General features: G+C 45.4%; 1 protein-coding gene across 1 annotated transcript; it reads right to left on the bottom strand.

Annotated features, from left to right (window-relative positions):
- Positions 1 to 1,213: 1,213 nt before the first annotated feature.
- Positions 1,214 to 23,447, bottom strand: LOC120049952 (netrin-4-like). Its single transcript, XM_038996482.1, has 10 exons — positions 23,024 to 23,447; positions 21,756 to 22,297; positions 17,018 to 17,290; positions 7,818 to 7,944; positions 7,447 to 7,632; positions 3,956 to 4,169; positions 3,698 to 3,792; positions 3,163 to 3,231; positions 2,370 to 2,543; positions 1,214 to 2,233 (listed from the first exon to the last, which is right to left on the bottom strand). Exons 1-10 carry the CDS (start codon positions 23,079 to 23,081, stop codon positions 2,094 to 2,096), a joined length of 1,878 nt encoding a protein of 625 aa, XP_038852410.1. The 5' UTR covers positions 23,082 to 23,447; the 3' UTR covers positions 1,214 to 2,093.
- Positions 23,448 to 26,926: the final 3,479 nt, after the last annotated feature.

The following is a 26,926-nucleotide window of genomic DNA, read 5'->3' as shown; positions in this document are numbered from 1 at the left end:
TCCCCACTCGCTCTCTCCTTCCACTCCCTCCATCGCTCTCCTCCTTACACATGAAACAGGTCTGGGATCAGGTTGGTGTGTGTCTCCCCTGTTCTCCTCTCTTCTCCTTTCTCTTGCCTCAACATTCTCCTCCCTCTATTTCCCCCACCTATCTCTCCCTTTTCCTGTATCTCTATCCCCTTATACAACACAGCGGTCTGGGTGGAAGTTGACCCACACAAGGCGCCAGGTAGCCTAGCATTTAAGAGTGTTAGGCCTGTAATCTTAAGCTTGCTGGTTCGAATCCCCGAGCTTACTAGGTGAAAAAAAACATGTCGATGTGCCCTTAAGCAAGGCACTCAACTCTAATGTACACACAGAGACCAAACACACACACACATACTAGTCAACCTTTCCACAAAATACACCCCTCAGTCCCACCACCAGAGGAGAGAGAGCGAGGTGGAGGACAGTAGCTGATATTAATGTGTTTTGTGATCCAGCTGCAGTAGTCATGTCCCACAGATGTCAATTCAACGTTGGTGCAACACTGGTTGAATCAACGTGGAAATGTTGATTCAACCAGTGTGTTCCCAGTCCGGGGGGGCAGTTCAGTTCCCCATGGCATTGACTCTTGACCCACACCTCTGCCTCCCACTCCTGTGATCGCCCCAAGTGTGCAGGGTCACCATAGCAGGTTGTGAACTCTGACCTGGCCAGGAGTAGAGCTGGACTACCCACACCTGGCATGTGTGAAATATCTCGGCACCTTGAGCTCATCCACGTCGCTCTGACGAGAACACCAGGAATGGTCCGGAATGCCGCAGCAAACACCCTCTCCCTAAAGCCAAACATTCTGTCTGCTCTCCCATCTCTCTGTTATGGTCAACATTCCCTGAGTCTGTGTGAACGTGTCAGTGTTTTGGGAGAGGGGGGGGTGTATTAGTACCTAATCTGGTGAGGGAGAGAAAGACAGGAGGAGGAGCAGGAGGGAAATGAAGGATGATAAGGATATTTTCATCAAACTAATCTGAGGTATTCCAAGGCTCCTGATGGAGAAATGTAACTCTGTTGTTTTACAGTCTATAAACAGCAGTATTTGTTTGTGTGTGAGGGAGTGTGTGCTTCCACTTATCGGTCTTGTGTCCTCACTAACCCGGAGGACAGGGGTTTTTCCACAGTGAGGAAATCTAAAGAAAATGTAGTGCCTCAACATTTGACCGGAATGACATTATTACATTAACACATCATCAAAGAAAGAGAGAGGACATCATCATATTTCTACCGATATATACAAGTAATACTGTACAGGAGCAGACATAGGAAGGAATAGAGATGAATTCAGGGCTCTGTAGGTCACAGCAGTATTACATATTGGGAGGTAATATGTGTATTGTCATATATATATTCAGTGGTGTATGTTGTTGTGATAGGACTGTTTTCATCTCTAGAGGTTATCCTGCCCAAATTTCAGAGTCAAAAACGGATCAGTTGGACTGAAGCTGGATGGATTTGTGCTCATCAGACACGCAGCCACACACACACAGAGTTCACAACACACATACACATTCGCAAACACACCTGGACTCAACCACCTGTAGTGGCATGTATGGCTTATTCAACATCCTTCTGTGTGTACACATCTGTGTCTGTTACACAGCTTGACAGACAGTTTGTTGAGAACAGAACACATTGGGGAAAGAGGCACAGGTCACCATCCACCACAAGCCTTCCTACAGGGGTCAAATGTGTCCTTCTGTTGTCCAGTCTTGAGGTCAACCCATGATCCTATTGGCCCTTCTGCCCTGGGCTAAAGTGCTACAGAGAGGGAGTGGCTGGGTGTCTATGTACGCGTGGAAGAGAGGGCCGAACTGTCACTCAAACAGAGGCTCATAGAGTCTGTATATGTTCTCTCTGCCAGCCACACACTCTTATTGGCCCAGGGCAGATAGGGGTGGGCATTTATAGTCTGTTTAGTCCCCACCTCCATAAGAGAACTCCCCCTCCAGAGAAGGCAAAAACAAATGAATGGCAGTGTCTTCTTTCTCCTCTCTCTGTCTCTCTCTCTCCATCTATCAGTCAGTCTGTCCATCTCCCAGTGTCCTCCCGTCTGTTTACCAGGTGCAGTCTTTCTTCATTAGTGTGAGGACCTTGCGTCCAAGGCTGGCTCTCCAGGGCTTGACGAAGCTCTTCATGTTGACGATAAGACGGTTCTGCTTCCTGTCTGCATGGCCCGCCACCAAGTACTCCCCACCTAAGTAGTCAAAGCATAAACAGAGACATCATTAGCTCAGCAGCCCTGCGTGTGTGTGCGTACGTAACTGTGCGTGTGTGTGTGCACACGTGTGCCTGTGAATGCGTGTGTGCATAGGTGTGTGTGTGAGACTGGCCTGGGTTGAGGATGGGGCAGGTGCAGCCCCGTGCGGTCCAGGACTCTGGGTAGAGTGTGACTCGTCCTTTCTGGATCTTCACCTTAGTATTCTGACTCAACACCTTCTGAACCTTCACCTCCAACTCAGCATGGGAGCCCTTATCATGGGCTGACAAGACCTTAACCTTCAACACTGAGACAGAGAGGGAGGAGAAGAAGTGGAGAGAGAGAGCAAGAGAGGGAGGGAGGAGAGAGATAAAGATGGAGCGATAGAGAGGGAGGAGAGATAAAGATGGAGGGAGAGCGAGGGAGGAGAGAGACAAAGATGGAGGGAGAGCGAGGGAGGAGAAAGAGAGAGAGAGAAGGAAGGAGGAGAGAGGGGGAGAGAGAGAACAATAGGAAAGGAGAGAGGGAGAAAGGGAGGGAGTAGAGTGGGGAGAGAGAGAGCGAGATAGAGGGGGAGAGAGATAGGGAAGGAGGAGAGATGGAAAGAGGGAGGGAGGGAGGGAGAGAAAGGAGAGGTAGGGAGAGAGAAAGAGGGAGGGAGAGAGAACGAGGGGGAGAGAACAAGAGGGAGGGAGGGAAAGAGATATGAGACAGAGATAGGTAGAGAGAGGGAAAGAGATATTTTGACCTTTAACAAGCCTTTATTGTACAATAAAATAATGTTTACATAGAGTTATCAATAAACCAACAACACAGTGAAAATCAAAAAACAAACAACACAGTGGAAACCAAGGAAGCAAAAAAACAAATATGGTGTTATTACCACCATCTCTCTCGCTGTTGTTCATGTGTGTCTCAGTACTCACCATAGGCAAACTTCATGGTGCAGAAGAGTTTGCTGTTGGCCAGGACCTGCTCCTTACACTCACATTTCTCTGCAGGGGACACAATCATATTGACATATTACACACCAATATCCCTTCCGGATATGTGACTGATACCTGCTCTGTGTGTGGGTGGGTGTGTGTGTGTGTGGACTTAGATAAGTGGTGACTTAGGAATGTGAGGACAGTGTGCATGTGTGTGTGTGATCAAGGAGGAATTTGTCTTCCTCAGCTGTAAGGCCCTGGGAGATCGAGGAGAGGGACATTTTGGAAACTGTCCACAGACACACAGATCGTTGTTCTCTGCCCTTGTAAGGATGTACCATAACTTTCACTACTTAACCATTAACGCTTGGGCACTGGGCTGTGGAGCAGACCACACACACACACACACACACACACACACACACACACACACACACACACACACACACACACACACACACACACACACACACACACACACACACACACACACACACACACACACACACACGGTGGTGACCCCATGTCTAACCTGAGTAGTGTAGGGCAGAAAAGAGCTCGTCTGCCCTAAAGATCCTCACCAGCTCACTGGAGTTTCCCTCCAGATTATACAGGTCCCGATCTGACCTGCACACACACACATTATAGACTTGCTGTTAATATAAACGTAATATTATATATATCATATCCAACGGTGTGTTTGTGTACATGTGTGTGTATATATACATATATTTATACACATATATATATACACATATACTGCACATATATACATATATATATGACTCACCCGGACATGCAGTATCCCGTGAAGGGATCGCAGTCTCCCGCACAGTCGCACGGACGGCAGCCGTAGTCATGGAAACCCCAGTATCCCACCATGCACCTGTCGCAGTGGGAGCCCCCCACGCCGGGCTTGCAGACACAGTCTCCGTTGGTAGGGTCACAGAGAGACCCCCCACCCAGGTGGAAGGGTATTGAACCAAGGGGGTGGCAGCCACATGCTGGGGGGAAGAGAGGGAGGAGAGAGAGAGGAGACATGGCACATCAGTCACATATACATCAATAACTCCCCCACAGCTAATCAAATACAATGTTATCTACTCACAAATAAACCACAGCCATTCATTTGGATCTATTTGTACCTCACCACAGCGAATCAAATCCACCCACACTCAACCACAGCCAATTAAATCCACCACACTCAACCACAGCCAATCAAATCCACACAAAGTAAACCACTGCACACATTCAGATTGAGAACCCTAATGTTGGCAACATTTCCAGTTTATATTTCGTTTTTCTACCAATGACTTTATTAGGCACTCATTAGTCATTGCGTAACTGTTACACTGATAGACACACTCCAGAGCGTGCCACCTCATTGCAGCCCAGCCTGGAGGAGGAAGTGATAAGACTGGGAGAGGGAGAGAGACCACTTCCCAAAGGACTCTGGAGTCTGGACTGAATGGAACAGTCCAGGGTTTTCCCGAACCACGAAGCACAATGGTCTCTCTGTCATCGTCTTATCAGATCGCCATCACACACACACACAAGGATACATGCACGCGCGTACGACATCCGCATGCACCCAAGCACACGCGCAGGAATGCACAGGCATGAGCACACATCTTTCTCAAATACCTTCCACAGTTCTCCCTCCTGTCTCTCTCCCTTCTCTCGGCTGATAGTGTGTTCTTTAAACAGACCGCAGCAATATAAGATAGAGGGACACGCACAGTCAGTGCTATGTTCTGCCCACTCAACAACCACCTCACACACACACACACACACACACACACACACACACACACACACACACACACACACACACACACACACACACACACACACCATAACCCCCCTATAAAACACACAACTTGCAAAGGCTGAAAACACACACACACACACACACCACATAAAATGTACACATAAATTCACAAACACATTCTTGCTGTCCTAGTCTGTGAATTACAAGAGAACTTTGCAGGGGGTGAGAGTAACAGCCAAAGTATCAGTATCACCATAAATCTGTACTCATCGGAGCGAGGGATACAAGGGGGGAGGACTAGAGAGAGAGAAGAGGAGGGAGGGAGAGATGTGAAGGGGAGAAGGAGGGGTGGTGTAGAGCTTTATTTCTGTTGTTTAATGATGCTTGAAGCCCCCCCTCCATTCTACCCCACTGGCAGTAAATTACTATTTAACCAGAGCCAGACCCCCTGTGTCTCTCCCCCGCTCCCCTGTCTGGGTGCAGGGAGATGATGTCACAAGGCTCTACTGTCTGAGACCCAGACAAGGCTGTACCTTTATCACTTATCACACTGGGCAACAAATATAAGATAAGATGCATCTGTAGTTTCATTCATTCTGTAACTTTCATTATCAACAGACCTTGTAAAGACCCATGTAGACCACACAGACACACACACACACACACACACACACACACACACACACACACACACACACACACACACACACACACACACACACACACACACACACACACACACACACACACACACACACACAACTGCTCACACACAATCACACACTCAAAGACAGGGGAATCATTACACTGACATCTAAATCCAAAGGCATATGTAGGGCAGCTAGGAGAGACAGTCTCTCTCTTCAGGGTTCTCCCCATTTACGATAAAAAACTTGAACTTCAAATAATTTATCTTCCTGAAAAGCATTTATTGAGGCCCTGTTGAGACTGTAGTGTTCAGTCACCTCGAGTGATAGCAGCCTAGAAGCAGCAAAGCCATCAGCACACACACACGCAGGTGCACACACACACACAGGTGCACACACACACACTTTCCCTCTCTCTCTCGCTCTCTCACGTTGTATAATAGGATCATGTTGTATAATAGGACATTGTTAATACATTAATTGTATAATTATTGGAGTTTAGAGATGAGAATGTGTGGAGTTGTGTGTGTGTTGTGAGTTGTGTTGACGCAGTGAGCTCTCACAATGAGAACATTATGGGTCTGTAGTGATACGTGACAGAGCAGCTGCCCGAACAACCACAGAACACACCCACTTAGAAAACAAACAAAAATTAATCTCCCACACACACTCATTGTTACTGTGTGTGTGTGAGTTTGCGGCTCGATTGTGTGTTTTCTTTAAAGAGCTCCGCCATGCCTGGAATTGGAAATATGTTCCTAGAGACGGAGAGAAATTCCTCAGTTGTCAGATTTCAACCTCGCTCTGACACTGGGGTTCGCCTCCTAAATGTGTCCTGTCTACAAACATTCCCCAAATATGTGTTCCACTCTCACTTGTTGACAATGTGAAAATACCAACATGCTACAGACTTCCCTAAAGGCAAACCTAAACACATGCACACAAGCATGCAGTGATGCACACATACACACACACACACACACACCAGCCAGCGTCTCCCCAGCCTTCTGCATAACTGTGGGGCTGAGCTCACTGGGTCAAATCAGACAGATAATCAGAGAATGTAGCCACTGTCGTCTTTATGGATAGGTATCTAGTGTTTACTTAAGTCCCATCACAAACAAACAACACACACACACACACACACACACACACACACACACACACACACACACACACACACACACACACACACACACACACACACACACACACACACACACACACACACACACACAAATGTGGAAGACACATTTCAGTTGAATGCATTCAGTTGTACAACTGACTAGGTATCCCCCTTTCCCGTTCCTTTTCCTTACACGAGCCACCACTGTGTTGATTAGTGATGACGAACCACTCCAGTGACTCACAGAGAACACAAACAGCCATAACAACAGGGACAGTGGTCGGGGTAGGCAGTGTGAGTGTGTGACACTCAGGTCCCAGGTATGCCCCAGTCTGATGATTCATCTATGTGTAATCCTCAGAGAGAGTGTAGGCCGTGTGAAAGACAAAACACAAACACACTGACACACACACAAAGAACCAGGTGCCCATCAGGAGCGACGTTATCCAGCACGTCTCGGCTTGCGATCTCAGCAATCAGCATTCCGGACAGAAATTAGTTGGCTCTGCCAGTAAGGGTGTGTGTATACAGTGTGTATGTGTCTCATGTTTTCTGGATTCCTACGGTGTGTGTTTATGTGTGTGAGTGTTTGTGTGATTGAGTCAGTGAGTGAGTGATAGAGCAAGCCAGTGAATGTGAGTCAGACATGGGTTCAAATACTACTTGAAATCTTTGAAGTACTTTGAGCTGTTGCTTTAGCCATCTGGAGTGCGTGTGCGTGCGTGAGTTTGTCTTACGTTTACAGGAGTCCTGGGCCGTGTGCGCCCTCTGGGGGTCTCTGTAGAAGCCAGTCTTACAGCTCTGACAGTTGCGTCCCTCTGTGCTGTGTAGACACTCACACACACCTCCGCTGCGCTGGCCGGACTCCCGCCACACCGACCAATCAAAACTGCAGCTCTGGGCATGCCCGTTACACTTACACTCTATAGGGAGACAGGACGGGACATCAGAATCACAGATATCTGTCAATCTTCTCTAAACAGGCACTGATTGGTCATCATGATCAATGATGGCTGTAAGTGGGGCCGTGAGTTTTTCCTCACCAGATGCCATCCTCAGATAGAATTCCTGGCCCTAGTGTATAGTGAATAGCAGTAGTGTCACTCACTCCTGCACTCGTGTGGAGCCCCTGTGAGTCCGTCCGCAGGTTGCCAGGGTCGGTCGTTGTTGAGCGCAGCGCAGCGCTCACAGTGAACACCTGCAGTGTTGTGACTACACACACACTTCCCATGAACCTGAGAGAGAGGAAGAGGAGAGGGAAAGGAGGAGAGGAAGGGAGAGAGAGGAAGAGAAGGAGAAAGGGAGAGGGAGAGGAAGGGGGGACAAAGAGGTCAGTGTAAGGGAGAGAGCAGTTCCCACGTGAGAGCAGCAGCACCCCGAGTCTAACCCCTGGGGGTCGGGGGGGGGCTCCCCTGCCTGTTCTCTTTCAGGTCCTGTCCTGTAATTGCTGAATGGAGACTGATTGTTTGGCTTCATCGCTGGAAATGAACATTGGCCTAGTGACGAAAGGGGCCTGAAAAGGACAGTGTCTGAGTGTGTGTGTGTGTGTGTGTGTGTGTGTGTGTGTGTGTGTGTGTGTGTGTGTGTGTGTGTGTGTGTGTGTGTGTGTGTGTGTGTGTGTGTGTGTGTGTGTGTGTGTGTGTGTGTGTGTGTGTGTGTGTGTGAGCGAGCATGTGTGTATGTGTGTGTGTGCGTGGAAATATGCAGCGCTGAGAGAGCAATAACAGTCTCCTTGTCATTCCTGTGAGTTGGAATGTCATGCACGCGGGTTAATGATGTACTCTAGGTGGGAGGTTGACAAGGCATCTGAGGTAGCTATTTATCTGTTTGGGTTACAGTGCCTCTGTGTGGGGAACAGAGACACAGAGAGAGGCCTGAACCCACACACACACATTCAAGCACACAGACGCATGCACACACACACTGAACACAAACGCTCACACACACTCCAACCCCTGCGGTAGTTTCAGTTTCCCACGGTGTATGGCTATAGAGGCTGCTGCCCTCTACCTCAAAATGCCCTCTCCCCTATGCTGCACAGACGCTCACACAGAGGGTTAAACACAGGCATGGGAGAGACCTGTAGCTACCGGAACTGGGACATATCCCAGGCCCTTGCACTAACCCCAGATCTAACCCTAACCTTATCTCAAACTCAACCCCAGCCACTGTGCCAGCCCAAGACATAACCCCAACCATATTCCATCAACCAGGAGAATGGAGGAAGATAAGAACAGACAGGTAAAGACAGTGTGAGAAATGGATGTGGTAGGTCTGGATTGGACAAACAAAGAGAAAATGAGTGAAAGAACTCTGTGTACATCACTACATCAATGAGAATGAAATCATCTGTAACCAGGATTGATTGTGGAAAAGGGGGAAGGAGGCAAGTAGAGAGAAGAAGAGGGGGGAGGAGAGGAGAAGAGAAAGAGGTGGGGAAGGAGAGGAAAGAGAGAGAGACATTGGCAGGGAGGGGTGGCAGATGCACGCACACTCCTTCCTGCCCCCCCCCCCAATCTCCAAGAGCTTGTGTGTGTGTGTTCTGTTTTGACAGGCCTGTATTTCAAACACTCTGACCCTCTGATAAAGAGGTTGTTGGACATGGACAGGGAGGGGTGGCAGAGGGTACAGACGGGTGCTCAGGAAGACCTTGGCAGCCCCACACCCAGAGGATGGGCGTCACTCACGCCCATTTCCCCTCACACATCAAAAGCTTAATGGGCCAATGTGAAATTAAGTCATTCATCAGCAGCGTGTGTGTGTATTCATCCAAACAACATGATAAGTGTGTGTGTTAATCCGATCATCAGCGTGTGTGTGTACTCAGGCAAACACCTGTATAGCACAATACTCTCCATGAGGTGCAGTCTTTAAATTCCAACACCTTTCCAGAGACTCATTCTCAGACTACAGTTACTGTGCAAGTCTCTACAGCCCTTAGAGACTCTTACTGCCTCTTCACTTGCTATGCTAATTGCTGCTAACTCTCCAGTAGCTGAGCATGGGCCCAGAGGGTTGGATGTGGGCCAAAAACTGGCTCTGTGGTCAACTCAGAGTGGCTCACACAGACCATTATCACCTTCCCATGTGGTCTGGACCTGTGAGCCCTGCAACACAACAACAAAAACACTGTTTCTCCCAAAAAACACTTCGGACTGCACGAAACTGTCTGGGCACTAATAGCCCTCAATATCAAGGCCACTGATTATTGGGTTTACTTACTTGCTCACACACACACACACGCACGCACGCACGCACGCACGCACGCACGCACGCACGCACGCACACACACACACACACACACACACACACAGAGCTTTGTTTTCATGAATTTTCGAGAAGCCCCTAGCCGCGACACACTTAAGGGGGCGGGGTCGGCTGTGGGCGAGGTCGGTCCGGGCCTACCCTGCCCACCACACGGTTTCATTTGCTGAGACTTTCCAGACAAGCGATGCGCAGAGCTGGGTTCGTGTTGCTCAATGGGTTCGCCTGGGCATGTTCAGTAAAAAACGTTTTGGAACGTTGCAGACTCAAATGCCATGAATAGAACTGACATGATTTCTTAAATCAGAGGCATGTTTGTTCTACATTTGACATTTATAGCTGAACGTTGGCCAACGTTGTGTCCGTCCTCCTGCTGAACGCGGCCCTGGTACACGCTTGTCCCTACCAATGTGAAGCTAGCCACATTAACAATTAGCCACAAAAGTGGAATTTGCGGTTCTGAATAAAAGTCCCTCATTAAAAGCGTTGCAAACATAAAAATAGTGGATAGAATCATGGCAGCTTTGGACTAGATAATGCTAAATACGGTTGGAATGTTGTTAGAATTTAAGATTTAATACAATAATTAATTAGTTTGACAATAAACAGAAAAAACTGTTGAACTCATGGGTGCATAAAATCCTGGCTCCTGAACTGCTATTTTGTGTTTTGTTTTTTTAGCTGATCTTAACTTTTTTTTTAACATAATGTTTCCGCCATCGGTTCCTATGACCGAAAAGAGCGTCTGGACATCAGAACAGCAATCACTAACCTTGATTTGGATGAAGATTTCTACTTCAATGAGTCAGCGGCACAGGACATACTGCTCACACCAGACCCTAAATCCGGCAATATAAAGGCCAACGTGCGGGCACCCTGATGAAACTATGGTGGCAAGTAAATAAACCGCCTCTACCCTCTGTTCTATTGGCGAATGTACAATCACTGGAGAACAAACTGGACGAGCTCCGTTTGAGACTATCCTATCAACGGGACCTGAAGAACTGTAATATCCTTTTTCTTGGAAACTTGGCCATATCATGGTCCAAACACACCAACACAGTCGAGAAGAGGGCATGACAACACCTATTCCCCCTCAGGAGTCTGAAAAGATTTGGCAGGGGTCCTCAGATCCTCAAAATGTTCAACAGCTGCACCATTGAGAGCATCTTGCCTGGCTGCATCACCGCTTGATATGGCAACTACTTGGTATCCGACTGCAAGGCGCTACAGAGGGTAGTGCGCACAGCCTAGTAGTACATCACTGGGGCCGAGTTCCCTGCCATCCAGGACCTCTATACCAGGCGGTGTCAGAAGAAGTCCCTAAAAATTGTCAAAGACTCCAGCCACCCAAGTCAAAGACTGTTCTCTCTGATACCGCACAGCAACCAATGCACCAAGTCAGGAACCAACAGGACCCTGAACAGCTTCTACCCCCAAGCCACAAGATTGCTAAATTGTTAGTTAAATAGTTAACCAAATAGCTACCCGGACTATCTGCATTGACCTTTTTTGCACTCACTTTTTTGACTCCTCACATACGCTGCTGCTACTGTTTATTATCTGTCACTTTATTCCTAGTTATCTGTACATATCTACCTCAATTACCTCATACCCCTGCACATCAACTCGGTACTGGTACCCCATGTATTTATCGTCACCAATTGTGTATCTATTATTACTTTTATTATTGTGTTTTATTTTTCTATTATTTCTCTATTTTCTTTCTCTCTGCATTATTGGGAAGGGCCTGCACCTAGGCATTTCACTGTTAGGCCATACCTGTTGTTTACAATAACAACAAAAATGTTTGAAATCCCACTGTGAATGTATTAAGACTGCATAATTGCTTTGGGGGCATACTTATATGCACTGTACAGGCTTACCCATGGATTGTGCACCCCTGAAACGGGGTATCAGTCTACACAGTGACACCCACAGAACATAACTATGTAGAGTTTACACAAATGTTAGCGTATCAGCTCTATTGTAGGACTCTGAAACAACTGTGAAATGAGCCACATTAGCTCACGAGTCCACTTTTTGTGTATTGAACATTTAGATCTAATGTTGCTCATTTCACAGTGGTTTCAGAGTCCTACAGTAGAGCTAAGACGCTAATATTTGTGTAAACTCTACATACAGTTGAAGTCGGAAGTTTACATACACTTAGGTTGGAGTCATTAAAACTCGTTTTTCAACCACTCCACAAATTTCTTGTTAACAAACTATAGTTTTGTCAAGTCGGTTAGGACATCTACTTTGTGCATGACACAAGTAATTTTTCCAACAATTGTTAACAGACAGATTATTTCACTTATAATTCACATCTCCAGTGGGTCAGAAGTTTACATACACTAAGTTGACTGTGCCTTTAAACAGCTTGGAAAATTCCAGAAAATGATGTCATGGCTTTAGAGGCTACTGATAGGCTAATTGACATCATTTGAGTCAATTGGAGGTGTACCTGTGGATGTATTTCAAGGCCTACCTTCAAACTCAGTGCCTCTTTGCTTGACATCATGGCAAAACCCCCAAAAAATCAGCCAAGACCTCAGAAAACAAATTGTAGACCTCCACAAGTCTGTCTCATCCTTGGGAGAAATTTCCAAATGCCTGAAGTTACCACGCTTATCTATACAAACAATAGTACGCAAGTATAAACACCATGGGGCCACGCAGCCGTCATACCGCTCAGGAAGGAGACGCGTTCTGTCTCTTAGAGATGAACGTATTTTGGTGCGAAAAGTGCAAATCAATCCCAGAACAACAGCAAAGGACCTTGTGAAGATGCAGGAGGAAACAGGTACAAAAGTATCTATATCCACAGTAAAACGAGTCCTACTGTATATCGACATAACCTGAAAGGCCGCTCAGCAAGAAGAAGCCACCGCTCCAAAACCACCATAAAAAAAGCCAGACTACGGTTTGCAACTGCACATGGGGACAAAGATCACACTTTTTGGAGAAATGTCCTCTGGTCTGATGAAACAAAAATAGAACTGTTTGGCCATAATGACCACCGTTATGTTTGGAGGGAAAAGGGGGATGCTTGCAAGCCGAAGAACACCATCCCAACCGTGAAGCACGGGGGTGGCAGCATCATGTTGTGGGGGTGCTTTGCTGCAGGAGGGACTGGTACACTTCACAAAATAGATGGCATCATGAGGCAGGAAAATGATGTGGATATATTGAAGTAACATCTCAAGACATCAGTCAGGAAGTTAAAGCTTGGTCGCAAATGGGTCTTCCAAATGGACAATGACCCCAAGCATACTTACAAAGTTGTGTCAAAATGGCTTAAGGACAACAAAGTCAAGGTATTGGAGTGGCCATCACAAAGCCCTGACCTCAATCCCATAGAAAATTTGTGGGCAGAACTGAAAAAGCATGTGCGAGCAAGGAGGCCTGCAAACCTGTCTCAGTTACACCAGCTCTGTCAGGAGTCCCTTAGACAAAATTCACACAACTTATTGTGGGAAGCTTGTGGAAGGCTACCCGAAACGTTTGACCCAAGTTAAACAATTTAAAGGCAATATTGTATTAGTTTGCATCACTTTCAATTAGGCAAATCGCAAATTCCACAACTCCAGAAAACAGAGGAAAGGGCACCGGTAACCATAGGAACAGAGTAAACTAACATTTTCGATGTGTGAAAAAGTCAATTGCTTTAACAGCATAAGCATGCATAAAAAGTATTTACATCCAACAGAAATTATGAACCCAAAAATGGATTAGAAATTAATGATTTGTATTGTTAGACATGACTCTATAAACCTATAATGTTAGCCAGTAGCTAGCTACTCTGTTACATCTACAGTACCAGCCAAAGGTTTGGACACACCTACCCATTCAAAGGTATTTCTACATTGTAAATTAATAGTGAAGACATCAAAACAATGAAATAACACATATGGAATCATGTAGTAAGCAAAAAAAAGTGTTCAACAAATCAAAATATATTTCATATTTGAGATTCTTCAAATAGCCACCCTTTGCCTTGATGACAGCTTTGCACACTCTTGGTATTCTCTCAACCAGCTTCACCTGGAATGCTTTTCCAACAGTCTTGAAGGAGTTCCCACATATGCTGAGCACTTGTTGGCTGCTTTTCCTTCACTGCAGTCCAACTCATCCCTAACCATCTCATTTGGGTTGAGGTCGGGTGATTGTGGAGGCCAGGACATCTGATGCAGTACTCTATCACTCTCCTTTTTGGTCAAATTGCTCTTACACAGCTTGGAGGTGTGTTGGGTCATTGTCCTGTTGAAAAACAAATGATAGTCCCACTAAGCGCAAACCAGATGGGATGGCGTATCGCTGCAGAATTCTATGGTAGCCATGCTTGTTAAATGTGCCTTGAATTCTAAATAAATCCCAGACAGTATCATCAGCAAAGTGTAACCGATGTGAAATGGCTAGTTGGTTAGCGGTGGTGCTCGCTAATAGCGTTTAAATCGGTGACGTCACTCGCTCTGAGACCTTGAAGTAGTTGTTCCCCTTGCTCTGCAAGAGCCGCGGCTTTTGTGGAGCGATGGGTAACGATGCTTCGAGGGTGACTGTTGTCGATGTGTGCAGAGGGTCCCTGGTTCGAGCCCAGGTAGGGGCGAGGAGAGGGACGGAAGCACCCCCACACCATCACACCTCCTCCTCCATGCTTCACAGTGGGAACCACACATGCGGAGATCATCCGTTCACCTACTCTGCGTCTCACAATGACACGGCGGTTGGAACCAAATATCTCACATTTGGACTCATCAGACCAAAGGACAGATATCCACTGGTCTAATGTCCATTGCTCGTGTTTCTTGGCCCAAGCAAGTCTCTTCTTCTTATTGGTGACCTTTAGTAGTGGTCTCTTTGCAGCAATTCGAACATGAAGCCCTGATTCACACAGTCTCATCTGATCAGTTGATGTTGAGATGTGTCTGTTACTTGAACTCTGTGAAGCATTTATTTGGGCTGCAATCTGACGTGCAGTTAACTCTAATGAACTTATCCTCTGCAGCAGAGGTAACTCTGGGTCTTCCTTTCCTGTGGCGGTCCTCATGAGAGACAGTTTCATCATTGCGCTTGATGGTTTTTGCAACTGCACTTGAAGAAACTTTCAAAGTTCTTGACATTTTCTGGATTGACAGACCTTCATGTCTTAAAGTAAAGATGGACTGTGGTTTCGCTGTTTTGAGCTGTGCTTGCCATAATATGAACTCGGTCTTTTACCAAATAGGGCTATCTTCTGTATACCACCCCTACATTGTCACAACACAGCTGATTGTCTCAAACGCATTAAGAAGGAAATATATTCTTAACTTTTATCAAGACACACCTGTTAATTGAAATGCATTCCAGGTGACTACCTCATGAAGCTGGTTGAGAGAATGCCAAGAGTGTGCAAAGCTGTCATCAAGGCAAAGGGTGGTTACTTTGAACAATCTCAATTATAAAATATATTTTGATTTTGTTTTACACTTTTTTGGTTATTACATGATTCCATATGTGTTATTTCATAGTTTTGAGGTCTTCACTACTATTCTACAATGTAGAAAATAGTAAGCTTAAAGAAAAACCCTTGAATGAGTAGGTGTATCCAAACCTTTGACTGGTACTGTATGTGCTGACATATCAAAAAGCAGAGTGTGGTGGAATGCGAATGCGCCTCAACCAATGAAAACGTGTGGTGGGCGGGGCTGGTACAGGCCCGACACCGCTCACAACCAACCCCGCCTCGTTCCATGTGCCGTGGCGATGGGTACTCAGAATTTTCTGGACTTTTTGGGGAGTAAAAATATATTCCCATTCAAAATCCTATTTTCCCTTAACCTAACCTAAACCTCAACCCCCTAACCCCGATCTTAGCCCCAAACACTAAACTTAACATTTAGCATCCCGCTTCTAATCTCTCCTCTGTCTTGTCGTGCTCTGGTTGTTTGGGTTTGGTAGATATGACCGATATGATATGTTTGAGAGAGAGAGAGAGAGAGAGAGAGAGAGAGAGAGAGAGAGAGAGAGAGAGAGAGAGAACTTATATAACCTCATACCGTCTCCCGTCTCAACGCTTGTTTACCCAACTCTCCCGCATTTCACACGACACACCGACGTTCCTACAAAGTTAGGTCGTGTTGTGATATAACCTAATGTTTAGAATATCAACATTAAAAAGCTTAAAACACATTCTGAGGATGCTTTTGTAGCCTAGATAAGAGTCAAGTCCAAACTAGGTTAACTAGGTGTAGTCCACTGGGTTACTAGATAAGCCAGTGATATTATGGGGGAGGATGACAGACAGACACCTCTGATTACAGTGGGCTCACAACAGAGGAGACAGACTGACCGGCTGCAAACATACAAGCTCCTAGATACTGTAATACTGCCACAGACACTGCTATTGTGGGCTTAACACTCATACACAGAGTTATAGTTACCCACAATCAAACAGTCTCTGTGTGTCTATGTCTTTGTCTCTGTGTCTGCAGTCTAAAGGTTATTTTGTCACACTCACTTTCCCTGCTCTCTGGGCCTGCTGATTGCAATAGAATAGGCGCTCTACTTCAAAAGGCGTCGGGCAGAACTGCTTGTGGAGATGGCAGAGATAGGCGTTCCACAGGTAGTCTGAAACGCTTGCTGCATCTCTAATGTCCATCTACACACTGTGAATCAGCCATGTCCATTCACACCTTTATCAGTGCGCACACACACACACACACACACACACACACACACACACACACACACACACACACACACACACACACACACACACACACACACACACACACACCCACAATTTTTTAGACTTCAACACCACCATTAGCCCAGTGCTGAATCAATATCAACATCTCCTTTGTAATCTGGATCACAGGAAAGGCAGCTCTTTATCTACCCAGACAGAGCAAGCCCAGCACAGGAAGTGGGACAGAGAAAGGTGATAGCCCTCATCACTATGCTAATGACTGATACACAAAACACATGCATGAACACGGGTATGCACGCACTTTCACACTGACAGTCAGATACGCAGACACAAACACAGACACACACACTCACCACGTGGTTGGTTCTGTCCCTGACAGGGCGGTAACCGGGCGCGGGGACACACTGCTCGGCGTGCCCGTTGCAGAAGCAGCTGCCCTTCACGATGAGGTCATAAATGGCGAAGTGCTGGGTGGGCGGGGCTCCAACGGTGGGATCTTTGGCCTGGCAGGGACAGGATTGGCGCTCCTGCAGACGTACGCGCACGTTGGTCACCCTCAGCTGCTCCTGGCCTGCCACCCCATATGGGTCAAGAGCTTCCCATTGCGGGAGGGCACGGTAGATCACCTGTCAATCAACCAATCCAACAGTCAGTCAAAATGATACGAGTTAGTGGCACTATGTTATTATGCAAGACTTGGTGACAACACATCTTCTTTTCTGCACCTCTCTCTCTGTCTCTCTTTCTTTCTCCCTCTCTGAGTCTTGCATCCCTAAATTGATGATCCCTCCATTTTACCCCCCAGCCAAAGCACAACTGCCATCACATCGGGGGCTGCTCCTATGGCAACCTGTTACACTGCTGCTCTTGTTGAGGGTGAACTGTGTTCCTGAGAGGGATGTGTGTTTCTGACACATATCACTGGGGCAGAAGTGTGTTTCTGACACAGATATCACTGGGGCAGAAGTATGTTTCTGACACAGATATCACTGGGGCAGAAGTATGTTTCTGACACAGATATCACTGGGGCAGAAGTGTGTTTCTGACACAGATATCACTGGGGCAGAAGTGTGTTTGTTTAAGGGGAGTTAGTTGTCATTGAGGGAAGTGTGTGATGCTGGGAGGGAGTGTTATTGGAGGAGAGTATGTATCCCTGATATAGATATCATTGGGTGAGGGGTGTGTGTTTGTGAGTCGTGCCCATGCTGCGTCTCCATTGGCTGTATGGCTGGCCTGGGGTGTGATGGGAGGAGCACTATTAAGTTCCCAGTTGTTGGAATAGGTCACAGAGTCACGGCATTGTGTTCCGCAATTAAGGGAACACAACAAATAGAGCAAGGGGCGCCAGTCCACGGGAGAGGAGGACGAGACAAAAGAGCGGGCGAGTGATGCAGCCCCACATAACTCAGCCCTGGACAAAGACTCTGTGATAGCCCGGCGACACCGCAGCAACACTGTCACACACACACACACACACACACACACACACACACACACACACACATACAAACACATCCCCAATGGACAATCCCAAACTGCACACACAACATCCAATGAACATTCCCAACTACACACACACTTACCCAATCAACATTCCCATACCCTGCAAAAATTCCACAAGAGGCCTTCTGGATTCTCCAGGAGGGCACAGACTTTATGCAACCCACACAATGAAAGCAAACTCTAACACACATACAAACAAACAAATTACGTTTCTCATTAAAGTTTTTATGAAATGTCAAGTCATTGTCTGGGTATGGTCTCCCAAACCATAGAAACAGAGAGAGCAGTCCCACAGAAACCTTAGTCAGGGGAGCATGTGGCATTTCTACGCTCATAATCTTTTCTTCCTGTTACAGTCTGAAAAACAGTGTAAGTCTGGCTTTAACAGCCCTAATTCCATCAAAGCGCTGTGGACTGTATTCTGGTAAACAGGAACAATGGGCATTGATGGAGGGAGAGAGCGAGAAAGAGAGAAAGCGAGAGGAGGGGGATGGGCCGTCTCGCCTGCAGGACCAACTTCCATCAGGGCAACGGCACTTCCTCCTTGACAGACAGACAGGGAGAGAGGTGTGTGTGGGGCTCTGTTTAGACGGCTCCCTCCCTGGAGGTCACAGTCTCTATAACACCTAAACACACACTCTTCCAGCCCAACTGACCTCATAAATAACACAAGAAGCCCTGAGCTTTCCAATAGAGAGACTAACGAGACCTCTTCTGTTAGTACCTGAACAAGCCTCCCAGGTTTTCCCCCATTCAGATGAACATGTTCAGCTCTCAGCACAAGAGATGACATGCTTTTAATGTTCATCAGATAAAGGAGGGGGGAAGCTGAGAATACCTGCTCCCTCACAGTATCGCTCCAAGCTAAGACACTCCTCCTCCTCCTCCTCCCTCCTTCTTGCTATCCATCACAGCTAAACACTTATCTGATTGCAGGAGCCCAAACACTTAACACTGACTAAACACACACACACACACACATGCACTTGACACATTGAGCTAGTAGGTGAAAGCCTGACAGGGTAGGCATATTTGCGTGTGCACCTTGCCCTCTGTATGAACATAAACACAGAGCACAGCTCTCAGCTCCCAGGGTAAAGCACACACACAGTTCTGTACATGCCTTGCTGTCATCACCAGACAGGCCACAGACAGTTGAGCTGTCAGAATTATGGTTTTAGTTAATGATGAACATCACAAGATAAATACAGTAGCCATAGCGATAGAGAGAGTGGAGAATGGTTTAGTATAACAGGCTCTGTGATGAGGAGCTGAAAGGACTCTGGAGTCTGGACCCCTCCCCTGACCCCAGGGTCATCAGACAGAGGTTGGAGTGTAAAGGTCATGCTACTATCACAGTGTCTCGCTGCTTCCCTCACATACACACAAAAACACACAAGCATTCACACACAAACATGCATTGCACGCACATCACAACATGACTCAAGTATCTTATAGTAGCTGGGTCCCTCAAATAAACACATACACACTTTCACATGCTCACACTTGCAAGGACACACACACACACACACACACACCACTCACAGGGGAAGACTGCTTTTGGATGTACGATACAGCGGATCATAAAAGTTGACAGGATTACATGTAGGCAATCCTACCAGGGAAAAGCCTGTGGAGCAGTACCATTAAAGAGTCAACATGCACTACATCAGGGATCATCAACTAGATTCATTACAGAGTCGACATGCACTACATCAGAAATCATCAACTAGATTCATTACAGAGTCAACATGCACTACATCAGAAATCATCAACTAGATTCATTACAGAGTCAACATGCACTACATCAGGAATCATCAACTAGATTCATTACAGAGTCAACATGCACAACATCAGAAATCATCAACTAGATTCATTACAGAGTCAACATGCACTACATCAGGAATCATCAACTAGATTCATTACAGAGTCAACATGCACTACATCAGGGATCATCAACTAGATTCATTACAGAGTCAACATGCACAACATCAGGGATCATCAACTAGATTCATTACAGAGTCAACATGCACTACATCAGGAATCATCAACTAGATTCATTACAGAGTCAACATGCACTACATCAGGGATCATCAACTAGATTCATTACAGAGTCAACATGCACTACATCAGGGATCATCAACTAGATTCATTACAGAGTCAACATGCACTACATCAGGAATCATCAACTAGATTCATTACAGAGTCAACATGCACTACATCAGGGATCATCAACTAGATTCATTACAGAGTCAACATGCACTACATCAGGAATCATCAACTAGATTCATTACAGAGTCAACATGCACTACATCAGGAATCATCAACTAGATTCATTACAGAGTCAACATGCACTACATCAGGAATCATCAACTAGATTCATTACAGAGTCAACATGCACTACATCAGGAATCATCAACTAGATTCATTACAGAGTCAACATGCACTACATCAGGAATCATCAACTAGATTCATTACAGAGTCAACATGCACTACATCAGGAATCATCAACTAGATTCAGCCACGGCCCATTTTTGTCTTAAGCGAATGGTCGGGGGGCCGGAACATAATTGGAAATAATTTTATAGACTGCAAATTGACCGCAAGAAGCCCAAAAATATATAATATTTGACTAAAACATAATCATTTCAAACCTGGCATACAATTGTTTACGATCATGTGTCTCTATTATGCATGGGAATACTTGGAATAGATTTTCAAAATGAAAATTACTTGGAGCTGATTTCTTAGTGTTTTTACAGTGTTTTATGTCTAACAAAAAAACAACAACACATACATATATATATATATAGTTTTTTATTATTCTCAGAAAACTTGGGGGGCCTAATAAAACCACCAAATCTGGCCCTGTGAGCCACCAGTTGGGGAACCCTGCTCTACATGATCTCCCTGCACTGAGTGAACTGTTAGCTCTGCCTTGGTAGGAGCTGAAACCCCTCACACACTGTTTCAGTAAGACATCAAGGAGATGCCAGGAACCCTTTCTTGCCATATCCCTACACCTACCTGATACCAACCCTTCTGTAGTAATAACACTATCCTCCGTAGTGCTGCTGCTGGCTTGGGTACTATGGACTACCCAGGCAGTAGAGAGCTGTAGAGAGGTTAGGGTGTGCAGACTGGAGTTCCAGAACAGCACTAACACACCTGACTCAACTCATCACGGTTTTGATTAGTACCTGTATTTAGATTAGAGACCCATGATTTAAACACACAGGGGAATATGCAGGTTAGCCTTATGAATGAGGGGAAAGTGGAGTGGACACTCCTGTGTGTAGTACAGTAGCCAACATCTATCATCCCACCTTCCTTCCAGCTGTTCATCCGTCCATAAGTAAGGTGCCATGACAGGGCACATCCTGGACGGCTAGAGGTGTGAGTCTGAGCTGCTGTCTGGACAAACACCTGGTTCCTGTCTGTCTGTCTGTCTCTGTACACACACACACACACACACACACACACACACACACACACACACACACACACACACACACACACACACACACACACACACACACACACACACACACACACACACACACACACACACACACACACCCTCCTCACCTCTCCCCTGGTACAGGGGTAAGCTCCAGAGTATTTGGAGGTGCAGGGGGCCCCGTCCAGCACTGCCTTTCCCTCCTCCAGTCCAAAGGTGGCACTACAGTTCCTGGCGTAGTACTGCAATGTCTTCCAGGTCTGCCCAAAGTCCTGTGAGCGCTCCAGGGTCATGGCAGTAGGGCGGGGCGAGCGAAACACCATGATCAGGTGGGTGAAGATGAATTCTGCCTCCAGATCCAGCTGCAGAGTCTCAGACTCCACTTCCCCGGATGACTGCCACCAGGTGTTGGGGTGGCGGAAGGAGGAGTCGGCCATGGCTGCAGCCAGGTGGGCCTGCAGGGGGAGGGCCGCGTTGCACTCCCCACACCTGGCCGGGGGGCAGGGCACTGTGGAGGAGGAGGGGTCCGAGTAGGAGCAGTAGGGCTCTGTGCCCTTGTAGCCACACACGGTCTGGGTCAGGACCCTGCGACCTAGCACCAGATTGCCCATTCGGGGGTTACACGCCTGGCTCTCACAGTGAGGGGCTACCCCCCCTACACGACCCACATCTATAGGAAGGGAGAGAGGACAGGTTATAGGAGAAGGAGGAGGGTGAGGATGTGTGTGTGTGGTTGTGTGTGCGTCTGTGTGTATGTCATATTAACTTGAATCTAAAGTCTTAACTTGAACGCTTCAATGTGGACTTTGACACAGATCAAGTTTTGGGCAGCTATGGGAGGAGGATGTGCACTCCAGGCACGTTCCAGATGCATTGCGCATGGGACTTAAGAACACCTTCTGGGCAACACTGCCATCTTTAAGAGTCCTCTCCACTGCCAACATGCACACAAGGGCTGTTCTGTTCACAACGGGGGTTTCATGTTTTTATATAACACAACAATTCTGTTTATAATGTGGGCAGGTATTCAAAATCAATTCTTGGCAGTAGACAATGGATGTTAGCTCACAGTAGCCTTCATTGTTATGGTCTTTTGAGGTTATTACATAGTTATAAAAACATATCAGTATCTTTGTGTTTCGTTTGAAAACATTCTACATTATAGAGAAAATCTCAATGATATGAGACACGAGTTTCACCTCCACACAAATAGAATGTTGACCCGAGGTGGTCAACAGAGCGGAGCGTGAGGAAATACTTTTGTCACCGTTGCTGCACTTATCACGCGTATTGTTCCGAGACAGCGGGAACGCTACATTGTTGCACACAATGAATACACTGCCTATGAATCCAATTCGAATAGGAGTAGGTTTTTTGTTAAAGAAAAAATACAAACCTGCAAGAATACCAGATAGTCCAGTACAGGTAAAAACAGCAAACAAAGTCCACATCATAGTTCCGACCCAAGAGCAAGTGTTCCCAAGAAGAGGTTAGCCGATGAGATACATAGAGAGCAGCCTTGTGAATAGGCAACGCGACACCTCGTTGGTGTTATTCAAGTGGCAAATAGATGCAAGATTTCATCCGCGAATGTAAAGCCAAGGTTCAAAGCCAGTGTAGGTTATACTATCCATTTCAATAACAATCAGATATGATCAAAGAAGAACAAAGTCCCCAGTTTGACAACACAGAAGGTTCAGACACCCAGGGAAAAGTATTCCATTATGCCGCATTTACTTCTGCAAAAGTCGAGGACTGATTTTCATTCTCTCGTATTCGTCGGGATCTTCTACCTTACAGTTAATTTGCTTGCTAATAGCCTGAAGATATACTGTGAATCTACTATGGAATACTGAGAGAGTGACAGCGGGCTTGCGGCTCCGCCCCGTCTCTTTGCATTTTTCTCTTTAAAGGAACATTCCTGGTAGTCAGGAGCCAGTTAGTGTCAGGTCAGAGCTGGCACGCCGTGGTCATCCAAACCTCTCCAATCCACAGACACTCATCCGGATAAAAAGTTCAATTCGGTAAAGTTTGACACTTCGTGTAAACAAAACAAAGGAACGCAGAATAAAAAAGCCCAGGGTCCAGAATTATTGAGGCTCGTGAGCTGAACAGGATTCACATTGGGGGAAATAGTTGCCCCTTTTTAGAAAGGAGACTAACCACTTTTCCATCCAACCTTTTTATGCGAATAAAGTAGGCCTACAAGTCCGATAAAAAAAAGTACAACATGCCTGATGGAAACAGCTAATATTGTCGGTAAAATATAAGGTTGGATATTTTTGTGTAGGTTAATGTATTATGCGAGAAATGAAGGTGGAAACGCTTTTATGACCAAATATTGATATAACCATCATATCGAAGTAAACTTGGAGTCACGGATGACATGTTTATGTGGTCCTCCCACTAGGACTCGGGAAAGCATACAGTTTATTAGGTTACAGATTAAATAAATGATGATGAACTTCATAGGGTGGTGAAAGTGCAAGGTGATGAGGTTACTTGATGAATCCATGCTTGGCTGCCGTTTGACAAATTAAAACACCGAGGTAAAGACAGTTTCAGGTTGAATATTCGCCTGTAGTTTTCCTTACGTCCACCAACAGCAGTTAGGGACCGTCAACATCGTGACAAATCACATTTTTCAAATTTCAATAGTTCTTTAACCATTACTCCAAACGTTCAAATCTGGTTGTAGCTAACCCGATGGCATAGACGCACATTGCACACCCGTTAGTTTGTCCATTTTTATCTCACATGAATTTGTCAAAATGTAGAATTTCAATAGCTCCTTGGTCATGTGACCTGGTGACTTCAAACAAGGTTCAGAATGTCCACTCAGTGGCCTACACATTGCACACCCTTTAGTTTGTCCATTTTCATCTCACAAGATTTTAAAATAATTTTTCAAAATGTAGAATTTCAATAGCTCCTTGGTCATGTGACCTAATGTCCGCTGACTACCCTTCTATATTGCACACTCTTGCTTGTGTACTGTAAAATCACGAGGTGTAAAGTACATTTTTCATAGTTTCAAATTTGCAATAGCTCCTTGGTCATGTCAATTACACACCTAAGAAGCATGCAGTGGATATACACCCATATTACATAACCTCTAGTCATGTATCTTCTATATTGTTGTACATTATTATTATTAGTTTGACAATTAAGGGGTTCAGTCCAGTGTTGTGTTTACCCTTTTCTTTCATATTTATCTACAATAATTGGTAGTTCTAAGTACTTATTTTCCCTGTTTTTTTATTTTTCCACCGTATTTAACAGTGGTACACAATAGAAGAGAGACAGATAATATCTCCTTTCGTTGTTAATATCAACCATAAAGGAAAAGGGCAAAGTACGAGAGTCATGCTATTAATTGTCCAAAGCAGGGATGGAGAGTGAGCTAGTGAGGTAGGCTGCAGTGGGTTTGCTGGTCAATACATGTACTGAACATGTAACCACTGTCACGCCCTGACCGTAGAGAGCTTTTTATGTCTCTATTTTGGTTTGGTCAGGGTGTGATTTGGGTGGGCATTCTATGTTAATTTTCTATGTTTTGCATTTCTTTGTGTTTGGCCAGGTGTGGTTCTCAATCAGAGGCAGCTGTCTATCGTTGTCTCTGATTGAGAACCATACTTAGGTAGCTTTCCCCCACCGATGCTTTGTGGGTAGTTATTTTCTGTTTAGCTGTTTTGTTTGCCTGACAGAACTGTTCGCTTTCGTTCTCCTGTTGGTTGTTTTTGTTCGATTGTTTTTTTTTATTAAATCATGAACACTTTAAACGCTGCACCTTGGTCTCCTCTTCCTTCAGCCCACGAGAAGCGTGACAACCACAGTAATGGTGGCCAGTAAATCAATGAATAAAAATATAATATTGACAAATTAAACAAATTGTAGACCTTTAATCTTTTCCAACATGTCAACAGACACTTAACTTCAATTAAGTATAAAACATTTCACCGTGTTAACTTTCTCTTTATCCCTGGTTGATGTACATTTCAGAGCCTCTTCAGTGTGGATGGGGTATAGCATACATTTTCAACAACAAAGACTGCACTTCCAGTTTGTGTTCTTTACTCTGTTGAACTCTGTCTTCATTCCTAGGCACAGCACATGGAACCTCAGTTGGCATGCAAAACAAAACAAAGTGTAACACGTTATAAATAATATCAAATATCAATGCGGTATGACGAATTAGCCATCCATTGTGTTATATCATAAATTGTCTTACATGCCGTCACTGTTGTCAAAAGATTATTAACATGTTAGATAAAGTTACTAACCCAGTCAGTCTTTGGGCCACATCCAGGTTCTTTATCAGTGGCACACATGAAGCAGTTGTTGGCTTTGTTGAACTCTGAAATCATAGGCATGAACTGAACATATGGCTGTCCCACACAAATACATAAAAAGAAAGAATTTACATTTACTTTGAATTAAATGTCATTACCAGACATTTTTAGTATATCCTCAGCCATTTCTTTTCGCAGTTGCTCCATGTGTTTGTGAAGGTTCTATATCAATTTGGGAGGCGATGTTGGGGAAGTTCTGTGCAACCTCCTTGGCCATCTACACCAAAAAATTAAATAGAGGTTTTGACCTAATTGTCACATAACAGCTAACCATTCATTATTGAAAATATAACTATCAAACCTGCATTACAAAGACCCCGCAGCTGAAGGTGTCCTTCTGCATGGTGTGAGTTATTTCCCCTCCTTTCCATTTTATGTCCAGCCAGTCATCTTTTCCATGGCAGGATCTTCTCATTTTGAAGTATTCTCTTTTTTATGTAAAAATAATGGAATTATGATTAGTTATAGGCAAATGAATACACAAGCCAAATGTGTATGCTGTTTTCCTTATCACTATAATCTAGTAGTAATTTATTAGTAGAGGTAATTTCCTTTATGCCCCATTCTACACACAGCCTCAATTATAGGCACTGAACCATTTACAGGACAATAAAAGTAGCTTAAAGGACCCAACCCTACAGAGTGAATAAATGTACAGTCGTGGCCAAAAGTTGAGAATGACACAAATATTAATTTTCACAAAGTCTGCTGCCTCAGTTTGTATGATGGCAATTTGCATATACCCCAAAATGTTATGAAGAGTGATCAGATGAATTGCAATTAATTGCAAAGTCCCTCTTTGCCATGCAAATGAACTCAATCCCCCAAAAAACATTTCCACTGCATTTCAGCCCTGCCACAAAAGGACCAGCTGACATCATGTCAGTGATTCTCTCATTAACACAGGTGTGAGTGTTGACGAGGACAAGGCTGGAGATCACTCTGTC

The sequence above is a fragment of the Salvelinus namaycush genome, chromosome 6, assembly GCF_016432855.1.
Source record: "Salvelinus namaycush isolate Seneca chromosome 6, SaNama_1.0, whole genome shotgun sequence".
Classification (NCBI taxonomy): Eukaryota; Metazoa; Chordata; class Actinopteri; order Salmoniformes; family Salmonidae; genus Salvelinus; species Salvelinus namaycush.
This window is presented reverse-complemented; position numbering and strand designations above follow the sequence as displayed.